At 35.8% G+C, this 14,601-nt stretch overlaps 1 protein-coding gene across 1 annotated transcript in view; it reads right to left on the reverse strand.

Annotated features, from left to right (window-relative positions):
- Positions 1-31: 31 nt before the first annotated feature.
- LOC133515760 (uncharacterized) overlaps positions 32-14,601 on the reverse strand; it is a 31,136-nt gene continuing 16,566 nt past the window's right edge. The window contains exons 6-7 of the mRNA XM_061848340.1: positions 10,562-10,774; positions 32-5,375 (exon numbers count right to left, since the gene is read on the reverse strand). Of these exons, the coding sequence (XP_061704324.1) occupies positions 5,322-5,375; positions 10,562-10,774 (267 nt within the window). The 3' untranslated portion in view covers positions 32-5,321. The remainder of the gene's footprint in view (positions 5,376-10,561; positions 10,775-14,601) is intronic.

Genomic DNA, 14,601 nt, shown 5'->3' on the forward strand with positions numbered 1-14,601 from the left:
AAGTGATTATATATAAAAAAAAAAACAATACGCAAATAAAAATATTTATTTCGCTTTCGCAACACAAGTTTCACTAGCGATTAACATTTTACTTTTAAAACAATACGTAATTTTATAATACGATATTGAATAATACATATATTTAAGTGGTCTCACAAATACAAAACCGACATACACGGTGGGTCTGCAACAAGAGTACAAAATCTAACGGTAGGTAATTTATGTTGTTTAACACGTTCACTGTCCCAATCTGAATTGTTAACCTTACGGTTTGCCCATTTACGGTGCACTGACAGTGAACGTGTTAAACAAAACTTCTATAAAGTCATATATTTAATATTTGGCCCAGTTACAGGCTCCACCTAGTATAATATAAAATGGAAGCGCTAGATCTAAAACAGCTATAAAATGCGGACCACTGCACCGAAATGCCACGAACAGGGACCGGTTACCTTTTTATTCAGCAAATACGGTGACGAACAACGTTCATTTATAGAAAATAAAATGTCCAGGATGAAAAAGGGCCTTGAAAAATCTTTCGGAATAGTTTCTTCTATACGGATCTTTTAAGTTCGAATAATCCTAGTCTCTAGGATAAAAATCGTGAGGAAACCGGACTAATCCCAATAAGGCCTAGTTTAACCTCTGCGTTGGAAGGCTTTCATAAAACCCAGCCAACCCCAATTATACCTACGCCAATTCTTGAGATTAGTCGCCAAGCGGACCCCAGGCTCCCATGAGCCATGGCAAAATGCTGGGACAACGCGAGGAAGAAGAATCCAGAGTCATTCTAACCTATAGTTCGTTTTTTAGCTTTAGACAGAACTTTTGAAATATAACGGCCCGATTCGAAGAATGAGATACGATAACGATAAGTTCTGGTTTAGATATCGTATGTATGTCGTATAATTAACAGAAGCAGTTCAATTTGGGCAACCAATGTCACTTTGACGTTAGAAATATCGTAGATAGATCGTAGAGGGATCACAGCGGAATCGAAATAAACGTCAATTTTGACATGTCGTTTAGTTAACGATCTTTTAAAGATCATAAATGTGTCTTAATCATTCTTCGAATCGGGCCGTAAGTCACGGCAAATATGTAACAATTATAAAACATATATGAATTATATGATCATTTATATTATTTTGCATTCTTAGGTAAATAGTTACTGATTTTCAAAAAGCGTTTTTCAATAACAATACATGACAAGATTTTTTACCTTTTTCTAATGCTAAAAAAACTGACTACAAATATGCACCGGATTTAACGAAACAAAGTGTGGAAATGTCATTATATAATTCATAGTTGGATAGAAAGTTCAGTGAGGCAGCAATTTTGGCAACTGTGAAAACAAACCAATAACTTGCAACTTCATACGTGCTCTCAAGGGCCTTTTTGATGTGGACATCCCATGTAAGTCTAATATGAGCGTTTTTTTTGTCCACTTTTTTTCTGTGAACTTTTTTCTGCCACTTTTTTATTTCTAGTCAGGATCGCGAGCCCTTTTCATCCTTATAGGAGAAAAAAAATTCCCAAAAATTCCATAAATTTTTCAAATTTTCCTTTTTGTTACCGCCATACAAAGTGTACGGGGAAATGGTAACACAATAGGAAAAAACTCTGGGACATTTTTTTATCCCGTTAGGATCGAAAAAGTTCGTTATTCTGAGAATAAAAAAAAACACAAAATTTATAAAAAAATACAAAATTAATGAAAGTGGAATATTTTTACAGAAACGCTCCCAATATGGGTATTTTCAATACTTTTTGTCACAGCAGTACAGCACATAATTATATAATCGTCTAGGTAACATGCAATTGTGATATACGATACAAAAAGTACACAACTGATTTTCTCTCGTACGAACAAGTTATACCTTTTGAGACAAGTAAAATCTAGCAAAACTCCATACTAAGAGATCATACTACTTTACTAGAATATCGAGTTAACTATAAAAATCTGTAACGTAACTGTCGATCACTTTAGAAGGCGTGACGTATTTTATTGTTTTTAATAACGATCAAAAGGCTAAACTACAATTTCAAAAAGTTAACTTTAAGTACTATTCGTTATCAATAGTTACGTATTAAGATTACAATGTGTAATGCATATTACTATTCCTAATTTTATGATTTCGCCAAAAAAGCTTAATTACATAGTTTCTAACTCGATTTAATCTCATACAAAGAATTTCAAATGTCTTACATTTCATACACTTTTGGATGGACTGAAGACAGACGTAATTTCGATATCTTACTCAATTTAGTAAAAGCATTTTATATCGCTTTTTGGTCGTCGCAGTCTTTATCTTATTAGTTAGTATTTTATTGTCTTGGAATTTCCATATGAGTGTAAAACTCCCCTGCGAATCTTAATTTTCTAAGTGTTTTTTTAGGTAAAAAATTTTTGCCGGTGGAAAAATCATATTGTGTAACGTAAAAAAAAGAGATTATGCATCGAAAAACACAAAAAGAGCACCAAAAAGTCAAGCACCGCAAAGAAAAGTTTTAACTCCGAAGTGTTAATTCAAGTCTCAATCCTGTTGGAAATATTAAATACTCCTTACGGAAAAAACTTCCGTGACAGTTATTTTCAATGTATTAAAAACGGGTCGTCACTCACGCATTTTAAGTCGAAAAATCCCGCCGCCGGTCCGTTAACGCAAACTCCTGACGACACTGCTCGTACGGAGTGGGAAGGGAAGGCTGCGCTTGCATCCAGAAAACTCGGTGTGCTTAATAAAGCGAGATACTTTACTCCGGGGCAGACTGCTACTATATACATCGCAAGTCAGACTCCACATGGTGTATTACTGTCACCTTTGGGCAGGAGCACCTGGATTCCAGCACCCTTCGACTCAGTCCAAAGGCGCGCTGTACGAATCGTCGACGATCCCAAACTCACAAGCGGCATTGAACCTTTAAGTCTAAGGAGAGACTGCCTCCTTGTGTGTTTTACTGCTCGTACAATGAGCTGTGCTCTGAAGAATTGTTTGCCATGATGCCCACGGCTACTTTCTATCACCGCACCGCTCGCCGTCGGCAGGGTGTTCATGTGTGAGGATGAACGTAAATCCTAGAACGTAAATGGTCGCGTACTGTGCGGTTTAAGAGGAATTTCCTCCCGCGGACGCTCCGGCTGTGGAATGAGCTCCCTGCCGAGGTTTTCCCGAGGGTCTACAGTATGGGGTTCTTCAAGTGTACAGGTTTTTAAAGGGTCGGCAATGCGCATGTAACACCTCTGGAGTTGCAGGCGTCCATAGGCTACGGTGACTGCTTACCATCAGGCGGGCCGTATGCTTGTTTGCCACCGACGTGGTATAAAAAAAAAGTGAAACATGGCGGGTATTTCTCGACATAATGTACGTGAGTGACCCGTTTTTTTATACATTTAATATTCATTACACACCATGAAAGGGTTAATATCACTCGCACTCTATCACAGCATCCAAAAACGTTACTAAATCTACGAATTCCTTCATCAATTCATCTCTTACATTATGGTGAGCATCATAAGAACTAATTATCGTTGACTATTGCTAGTCTAAAATACATTCGAAAGTTCAATTATACCAAAGAGAATTTGAAATAGAGGTGTATTGTGAAAACTTTGTAGTCACAGTAAATTTACTGCCATCTTTCGACACATGATTAAAACTTTTAGAACGCCATTTGACTTTGATCGTCATTATTTCATTGATATGTGTTAAATATGTTAAATATCAAAAAGTGGCGCCATCTTACCGGGCACTACCTGAAGGTTATGGCGGCATCGCTCGAAACGATGCTGCTATACCTTTGGCTTTTGATCTATTAGATGGCGCCACTTTTTGATATTTAACAAATTTAACTCATATCAGTAAAAGAATAAGGATCTAAGTCAAATGGCGTTCTAAAAGTTTTAATTGTATCGAAAGATGACAGTAAATTTACATCGCTACAAAGTTTTCTTTGACAGTACACTTCTATTTCAAATTCTCTTTGATAATAATAAGGACTAATTATCGTTGACTATTGCTAGTCTAAAACAAGGCTCTGAAACCGGTTAAATTTCCAGACCGTTATTATGTACTTGGCGTAAAACCTTGTAATTTGTGTTTTGTCCGTTTTTAAACCGGTTTGTATAGGAAAATTTCCATAAAGTTCTTGCAAGATTAACCGGTTTAGAATAATAAAAACCGGTATTTTCCTACGCGGCCGGCCGTCTCGTCGCTTCGTCGAATACATCGGTTTATTTAGGTTACAATAAAGTTCTTTAAACTTTCGCTTTATTATAAGTTAGGAGTAAAATCAAAATAAACCGGTATTTACCGTTATTTTTAAAGCCGGTTCCGAGCTTTGGTCTAAAATATATTCGTAAGTTCAATTATACTTAATATTGTAGTCGTTCATTTATTTGATCGAAGTAAGCATATTAAAAAAAACGCAGTAAGGCGCGCAAGCGACACCATCGTACTGCTCAAACGAAATTCGTTTATATGTGGCGTTCCACGGGTAAAGGTACCTTACGGTGGTAGGCGCTTACGTCACGTAGCACCGCATTAGTATTGGAGCGTCGTTAATAATTACGTAAACTTCGACTGCAATAAGGTACCTTATCCCGTGGAACGTCACATATTTATAATTTAGATGAGTATAGTACACAAGTGACTTAGTGGTATTCAGATGAGAGCCACTGTGTGTGACAGTATTTCATCTTATACATTCATCTAATGGATTACTTCCAATTCGTGAATTATTTATTTAAAGAAAAACGCACCTTTCTTAGTACCAAGACAATTACGGGCTTCCAAAACACAAGGCACAATTCAATTTTCAGAACAACACAAAGTAGGAGCCAGTATCATATTATTGTCATCGTGACAAGGTACAAAATGGTACATTCCGTACATTAAAATCCTTGACCGTACACCTAAACTTTCATAATAATATTTTAATTTTAATAACGATAGTTTTCTCCTATTCACCACTAGATGTCGCTAGTGTATGGTTGTCACCCTAGAAATGATTGTATACGTGTGGTTTAAAAGCGCGACAAACTTAGGGATGTTTGACAGAATGGAATGTTTTATTATTATCTTATTCACCCACTAAATGCGTAAGAATATATTTAACTCGACTGTTTACCTTATTTGGTAGTCTTCCCTACTCGCCACTAGGTGGCGCTAGTTAACCATGTTATGCACCGCCAGGCTATTACTATTACATGATATCAAACGTTTATGATTAAAAATCTACAAGCAATATTATAATAAAATATTCATCAGACGGTTTCCTGTTTGTCGGTAGTTCAGTTCGCGTTTATGAAGTTAGTGTGGTCATAGTAGAAGTTCCTTGGGGAAGAGATTCATGGAAGCATAGTCTTCTAGCACCTGGAATGGGGAAAATAGAGTTTTAGTTAACATTAACAGGCAACGCTTAGCGGAAATAGCAGTGGAGTTGCTTGTCACGTCTTTTAATTAAGAATTTTCTAGAAAATAATTATTAATTACGGTAGTCTAATTCTTTGAGAAAGTTACATCATTGAAGGTTATGAATGCACCCTTGAAATTAACGGACTTTAAAAATAACACATTGTATATCTGCTAAAAGACAGATTCCTCTATTTCAGTTTTTTAATAAGTACAACACAGCTTTAAACAACATCTATAAATAGCCCGTTATAGTCACCATAGCGCCATCTAGTATCATTAAACATTAGTTTACGTGACAAGGAACCGACCAACTATTTGTGCTAAGTATTCAATTATTTCAACATTCATATTTTACAATATACATTTGTCATACACAGTCGGCAGGCGAAGAGTTAGCAGTGAATCCTACTAGCATGTGTGATGCGAGATTACTTTGTATAGTGTACACATAATATAGTAGCTTACTTTTTCAACAGATAACCGTCATGTACGTTTGTTTTAAAAGAAAGCTCTTTTCTGTTTACACCGATATAGGGACCGTGCGCGTTGGAGGATCTGCCATCTTGTGGCCTGAATCGGAACAATAAACATGTACATTCACACGTCACGTGTTTTCTTGTGCATAGTAGCTTCTGCCATCTTGTGGGCTACATCGGAACAATAAACATCACATTTACGCCTCGCGCCAAAAATCTGACGGCTCCTGTGCTGCCTTCATGCACGCTCCCTATAAAATTGCAGGTTTATTTAAATTCCTTACAGCTGATCATACTTTTCGAATCTAAACATAGTAAATCGAACATATTAAAAAAAAAAGAAAAAAAAAACAAGCAACATCATTTGCAAAGTTTTCTGAAATAAACGATTTTTAAGAGACATGTTCCATTATCTAAACTTTATCATTAACTAGTTTTGAAAAAGTTGGATAAATTCAAAATAGAGAACTATAATTCTACACAAAGTATACTCGCTTGTTATCGAAGCATGCCAGCCGAAGAGACTGCCAAGAAAATTAGTACTACTGGTGCCATCTGTGATCCACTGGTTGTACTACGATGTTACGAAAATTGTTGAATTATTATGTTCAATACTACTTTTTGTTATATCAAAGAGAATTGATTGTAATAGGAAGGTAAAGTCTAAGAAAAAGACGTGCCCCTTAGTTTGACATCCAAAACAGTTGGCGCTGTACTGCGCCATATGTTTTGCGGTCACTGAATCAGAGTTACCGCAATATGCATGGAGCTGTACAGCGCCATCTCGTTTTCCTGTCAAATTCGAAGCACAAAATGGTCTTCGATTTTACGCATCGTACTGTGATGAGCAGTGATCGGAACTATGGGAGTAAAACTTTAACAAAACTTGTTAAGCGGACATAAAATAGTGCATACAGCCCTAAAAATATTCATGTCCATAGGGATAGGAATAGTATAGTACTTACAGCCATAAAAATATTTACATTAATAGATATTCGAATATTTTTAAGGCTATAAGCACTCTTTTTAAGTCCGCTTGATAAGTTTTGTTACAGTTTTACTCCCATAGTTCCGATCACTGGTGATGAGCATGAATGTATCTGTGGTTAGATTGTTTTCGAACATTTTTCATAACAACGTAAACACCAGTAGCGCCATCTTGTGACGGGTAGTTTCGTATTTGGAAAGTCTGTAAGATTGGTGCGCCGTTAGAATAGGTCAGAGCAAAGGTATAATCAAAGAGTTATTGATATAGAGGATCATGTCAAGTTTAAAAAAAAAAACATACTTCGAATTTAGTAGCCCATCTAGATGGCGCTATACAGCTCTGTTTATTACGTGGTAGCATGTCGTCTAAAATTAACAATCGCCTATCCAGTTACCGCAAAAGCCCCTTAGTGCGGCAAGATTAAATCCGGGAACGGAAAATCAATTAAAATTGAATAATTTACAAAAAGTTCCAAGTAAAAAAAAGCCTCCTGAATGGATATCGCGCTTAGCTCAGCTGTCTTCGGGAATATGATATTTATTTTAAACGTACAAGTCAACTACAATCGATCAATAACTCGTTGGTTACGTGTCTCTGAAGAGAGGTGTCCCGTACCGAGCGGGCGCGGGTGAGCATCCAGCGGTGGGAGTCAGGCAATGTTGTAAGTGGAGTCGTTGGGGCTTACATAATGCTGCTGGTTTATATTCTTACGTAATCGAAGTAAATGGTTTTTTTTTGTCAATAAATAATGATAATACTTTACATACACAAAAAGACGATAGGTTTACATCTGACTTAAATGCGGTTAAAAGTCAATTTACAAATTTCAAACTAGTCTATTTTTTTATCCCGTAGACTAAAATGACGTTTCATGTGTTGCTAGTTTTTTACGTCTTATAAATAGTGATGTGCTACAACCGGAACTCACCGAAAATAAAATATTGGGAGTTACTTATATAGGCATGTAACACCATTTTGAGGCATTTAGAAAGTTGAATTGATTGTATCCAGGTCCATACACAATATTTCTAATATTTAAAAGCGATTTTATTGTAAGATTAACAGTCGCCTCGAAGCTCATAATGCAATTTTTAAATGTTTGAGTGGATTAGTAGTGAGTAGATTTTATTTATTGTTTACTTCCTATCATGTAGTGAGTAGATTTCATTCATTGTTTATTTTGAATCTAAAACTAGTTTTATATTTATCGGTTATTCACAAACCGAAATCAAAGATCAGCACTATTTGTGTTCAGCTGGTCACATTATTTCTACGTTTGACATTTGTGGTTGTCATTTTAGTCTACGGAATAAAAAAACAAACTTTAGAAATTTGACTCTTTTTTTATATATTCAATAACTTGTAATTATAAACCTGGGACTGGAACGTAAACGATTTCATTGTTATTAGTGTTGAGCTGTGCGTGTTTTTCTAAGTAGTCAAGAAGACTTGAGGTAATAAAGAAATAAAATAAAACTGAATCAATGAAACCGGTTTATGTCTAACCATAGATTTCTCTTCGAGGAGTTTTATGATCTCTAGCTTAGGAATCATTATAATAATTTGTAATTTTTTAGTGTAGTGTGTAAGTTAACCGACACCGACATTGAATATCATGTTTAAGCACACCAGTGGCGCCATCTGTAAGTGCTATAGCGTAACTATTAGTGATTATGAAAAAAATTACATATGTTATTAAAATCGTCTATAATTTATTTTGATTAGTCTCCGAAATTGAATATTATTCATGAACTTTGATAGTAAAACGTTTATACGTGTGAAAGCAGCGTTACGTCAGACACCAACAGTACTCCCAAAGCAAATGTGCATTTATTGTATTAGATATGTAAAGTTAAAGTCTTGCTTCGTATTTGACAGCTAATATGAACGGGTAGGGCTCTTGTGCAAGACAAAAAATTAAACTGTAGGCTGTACTCCTCAAACTGACCAACATTTGTTCAGCGACTTTGAAAAATTAGTTGTGTATCTTTAGTACACTATCCCCCTTATTCATAAACGTGTACTAAAGTTACGATGCCGCTGATCATCGTTCGTCCCTTTCCATCATACCTATACGTCGGAAAGGGACAAACGATGATCAGCGGCATCGTAACTTTAGTACACGTTTATGAATAAGGGGGTAAAAGTTTACGGAGCAAATTTTGCTTTCCTTTTCTCCATAAACCGATCGTGAAAGTACCCAACGGGATGAAATTAGACAAGCCGGTGGGAATCGAGTTCTTTGAACGGTCCGCCACTGCTCTTTACACATGTTATACAATGAATGAACATTTGGCTCGCCCCGCAAGCCCCGTGCCCGCTGACCTGCAGTAGCCGCTTGGGCGTGGGGCGCGGCACCCGCAGCGTTTCCGCTGCGTGCGCGCAGCGCGACAGGCACAGGTGGCGCAGCCCCGTACATAACTCGTCGCATTCCTAATGCGCGGTTCGACAATTTGAATAATTCAGAACAGTTCCTGACCTTTTCGACGGATTGTATTATACCCTCAATTGATAAATAAATAATACAAGCAAAACAAAAAAAACACAACGCCATACTGTTGAGTGAGCAGAATGGATGAGATCAGACGAATGGATTGAATTTATTGCAATTTTTGAAGTGAAAACATCTTTAGCGGCGCTGTGCACTTTTGGTGATGGGTAAAAAATATTAAACTCGCGACAGGTCACGTGATCGACAGATTCGTCAGATTGAAAATTCGTAAGACGGACACGTGACCTGATCGAAAAACTGTTACAATGTCATTGAAGCCAGTAGTTAATTTTTTTATGTAATATAAATTGTCTTGTTTGTGTACGATAGCGCAGTAAATGAATATTGTATTTTACCAAATAAATGATAGTATTTTTATACTGATAATTAAAGCAATTCGTGCAAAATTATTCCCTGACCATTCCAAAATATCAAAAATGCACAACGTTAATATTCCAGTTTCCACTTCTGCCGGCACTCCCGGAGTGCAACCCGTTATTTCTTTCAGTTTCGAAGCTCTAAAAATGAAATAACTCGGAGATACTAAATAATACAATAAGGAAACAATTTAAAAAAAATTTATAATTTTAACGGATCCGGATATCCCAGTGATTTTCTGAGTATAGTTAAATTTTTGACTAGTCTGTAATAAAAAAAAAAACTCTTTTTACCATTACTAATTGTCAGACATAGGAATCCTTGGGGCAAAATTGTTTGACAAGTAGGGAGTTCCTGTATCGATAAACTCAACTATCGATGCTAGTTCTATATACTAGTGATCACTCAAGGGTTTGCTTGTAAAAATATGTTTTTATTTAGTGTAAATAAATAATTAAATAATAACTCAATGTACTCTTCTTCGTTTTTAAGACAATACAAGACAATTTTATAATTTTACTCCCTTAATTTTAGACGCTTAATACCCGAAAATATGGAACAAATTCTGGTCGTTTACTTTAAAATTGTAAAATTGTCTTGTCTTAAAAACGAAGAAGAGTACATTGAGTTATTATTTTTACTCTTAATAAAAACATATTTTTACAAGCAAACCCTTGAGTGATCACTAGTATATAGAACTAGCATCGATAATCGAGTTTATCGATACAGGAACTCCCTACTTGTCAAACAATTTTGCCCCACGGATTCCTATGTGCGCTTATTATATTGATAAAAACGGCTAGTCTGTTACCTGGGATAGCTTCTCAGCGGTAGGCTTAGGGACCTCCGGAGCCTGCATGGCCCTGTACTTGCTCCCGTCGAGGCACAGATGCTTGTTCAGCAGCAGCTCGGCGCCGGCGCCGGGCTCGAGAGGAGTGTGAGCGAGAGCGTGCTGGCGACAGATGTCGGCCCACGCGCTCAGGTGCTTGTCGTTGGCCTGTTCGGCCACGGAGGCTATGTCGCTCTGGAATAAGGAAAATCGGAGTAAGAAATTTAGTAAAGTTACAAAGGGAAGAATAGCTTTGCGATCCTACTGAGATAACGGTATTTTTTCTATGAAAATTTCCCATTTCGGGAGAAAACGGTTTCCACTAACTGAATCTTAGCAAATCACTTTGTTTTTGATGTCAATCGCTTCAGGATAATATGTTCTAGTTTTATGTTTCATTTTAACAAAACAAATTAAAAAAAAGGAAAACCTTTAAAACTAGTTTTTCATTTCATAACATACTAAAAAATCATGGAGAATGGAATTTTTTTAGAAATAGAAAAACAAAAAAAAAAATTATGTAAAATTTTACCTGTAGATAAAAAAGTCACATACATATTAAGATTAGAGCATTGTTATAATGAAAAGTACAAAGTATTAATTAGTAATAGATACAATACTAGAAGTGTGAGAGATAAAAAGCTAGTACAGTCAGCGTCAAATACTTTGTAGCAGTCAAAGTGGCCAAATAGTTCGGTACACCATACTAAATATATGGTGTACCGAACTATTTGGCTACTTTGGTTGCTACAAAGTATTTGACGCTGACTGTACAACCAAAAACGAACAATTATTACGGAAAAAGAACCTCAAAGTATATGGTACCACAAATAATTTACTACGACACAGTCCTAAACAGCGTTATTTAGTAAAGTACATTTGGTATGGCTCCAATTTTTTTTCATAAAATTCCGAATGAGTTAAGAAATACAGATGACATGATTAGTTTTAAAAGTAAATTATTTAAATTTTTAGTTGACAAAGCATATTATAGTACAAGTGAATTTTTGTTACATGATTATTAATGGTAACTGTGCACAGCATGCAGTCACAGTCCATGAATGAAAAATTGTACGCCTTACGGCACAACATAGTGATACGATGATGATGTATATGGGACCTGTACAATTGTATACTTACCTATGTTGGACATTTATTTAAATGCTTTTGACTTTTTTGACTAAATTAAGTAAATCCCTGATAAAAAACAGGCTAAAAGAGTGTCTCCTCGATTTATCTTAACTTAATGTACTCGTATGAGAGCATGCTAATATCTAATGATAAGTTCAATAGGGTAAGTTGTTAAACTGTATAAAGAACTGAGCGCCTCTCGCCAATAAACGTTACAGTTTGGCGGGACTACATATGTATTATATATAAGTTTTAATTTTAATATATAAATAAAATAAAAAATCTTTTTGGTTGTACAAGTACATGATGTTCTTTCCTCTTAAGGTGGTTCGACTAGGTTACCCAAAGCTTAAACCTCACTAGATGGCGCCACAATTGCAAATTTTGAGTTTTAATTTTTTTGTGGAGTAGTCTTGGTATTTCTATACTGTAAATTATGTTTAGCGCACTCTTTAAATAAATATTGAACTATTACAACAAACATTGAACACTTCATTGTACAAAAACTACCCCTTAATGTCGACAGAATGTTTCTTGACTCTATTTCTAAGTATCACTCACACATTCAAACAGTCTTACTGGGATCCTTGTAGTAGACAATTTGGCACAGCGTGAGTAGGCTTCAATAGCGTTGCGGTATGTACGTGGAAATACATGCAAGAGGATGTGGGTTCGAGACTCATTAAATTTTTTTTGTTATCAGTATTATCAAGTACCTATTATTAATAAATTATTTTATGAGAAATATGAGTGTTTTCCATAAAAATATTAAAAATCTGATTCTCACACATCATGATATTTTTGGGTTCTTCCAACTCAGAATCACTAGCATAATCAATCCTCGTGCTAAAAAAACCCGAAAATTTGTATAGTTTTAGTTTTACATTGAAATTTCTTTCACACTAAAATGTGACGTAATGGTATGGATATTTTAGGATATCTTTTTTTACTGCTAGGGTGGAGAAGATTCTAAGTAGAATGAACCTAAGAAAGTCCAAATTTGTAAGTCAGATTTTCTGGTACTTTTTTTCAAAAAAAACGCTGTTTTGTTCTAAAATTAAAGCAATCCCTTACTGCCCAGCCTTTAAAAAAGTAGGTACTATTTTACAGTAGAATTAAAACATTTTTTTTACGATACATTTAATTAAATTACAGTGAGTTACAAAATTGCATGGCCTTCTATTTATAACCATTATAAAAAGAAATGAGATATTTACCATGTTTGTTTATATTATTGATTTCCCGATATTTTGACACAACTAGAAGTTTCACACAATGCCTAGAGATAGAAAATTATTTATTTATTTTATTTATTGTCAATTTCATTCAACGGATCACATCATATCCAATTTATGTGTTTATGTATTGCATTGTTTTCTACCTAGTTGGTTATTAAATTCTGTTACTGCAATAATCTTTATCTACATAAAATATACCAACGAAAGTTTAATAAAGTTTATATTAAAATGAAGTACACAAAATCCTCCTCTAGCTTTGACACAGGCCCTCAAACGACGAGGCCAGTCATCAATAGCGGCACGCACGATTGTCATGTCTAATTCCGTCACTGTCTTAACTATGGCCCGCTTGAGGGAGTTAAGATTTGTGTGGGGTTTAGCACAGGCTTTCTCCTCAATAACCTGCTATATGGCATAATCCAGGGGGTTAAGGTCCGGGCTGGAGGACGGCCAGTCTTCGTGGGCAATAAAGTCAATTTTGTTCCTTCGAAACCAGGCTTGAGTTGTTTTTGCCTTATGTGCAGGAGCTGAGTCCTGTTCAAAGATCCATGGCTGGTTTTGAAATAGGGTGTGGCTTAAGGGCTTCACTATTGGTTCGAGAACGGTTTCCAGTTTCCGGTTTTCACACCTTTTTCACAGAAATGAATCTGTGTTAGCCCTAAGTATGACACACCCAAAATCATGTTTGGCGGGTGCCCACATTTGTGCAACGCAATAGGGTTGTTTCCATCTACAAATCTTAGGGCATAATTGTATCCCAAAAAAATCTTTTGGATTATAAAAACATGTTAAACTACTTTTAGGGGACCTGTAATGACCATATTTTTGTAAATATTGAATTTAAAATATCTTTTGGCACACGTCACGTGACCAAACTCGAAACGTCATTGAAGATTCTGATGACGTCACAACTCTCGGATTGACACTGTTGACAGTTAGGCGATTAACAACAAATGACAAATATCAGTTGACAGTTCGTATCTTCTACGTGTGTATGTAGTTATGTGTCAAACCATAAACTGTGACGTCACACAATTTTCAAAGAGCGTTTTGGGCGCGAAAGCATCTGTCAAAATATATTTTGTTAATTTAACATATTTAAAGCCGTTTTTTAGTATAAAAGCTGAATTTTAAGGCAACTTTTAGTTAATATAGAAAGTAATAGAAGCGTTTCAAAAAATTGGAATACGATTCTCTTTTAGGCCCCAATTCATTATAGATACGACGAGATAAGCGTTATGTGTGGTATATAATTATAGCTCACAAATCCACCACATTGTCATTTTTTATTTTTTCGGTAGCATTTGTTTTAACGGAAATAAAGAGGTTGCAAATCGAGTAACAGAACTTCAGAACAGATATCATTTGATATTTACCAGTCGCTTTTCTGTGAAGGAAAACATCGTGAGGAAACTGGACTAATCCCAACAAGGCTTAGTTTTACCCTCTGGGTTGGAAGGTCAGATGGCAGTGGCTTTCGTAAAAACTAGTGCCTACGCCAAATCTTGGGATTAGTTGTCAAAGCGGACCCCAAGCTCCATTGAGCCGTGGCAATATGCTGGGACAACGCTAGGAAGAAAGAAAGAAATCGAGTAACAGAACTTAGTAACCAACTAGGTAATTATACCTAGTTGGTTACGTTAGTTATGATGT

The sequence above is a fragment of the Cydia pomonella genome, chromosome 3 (assembly GCF_033807575.1).
Source record: "Cydia pomonella isolate Wapato2018A chromosome 3, ilCydPomo1, whole genome shotgun sequence".
In the NCBI taxonomy this organism is placed as follows: Eukaryota; Metazoa; Arthropoda; class Insecta; order Lepidoptera; family Tortricidae; genus Cydia; species Cydia pomonella.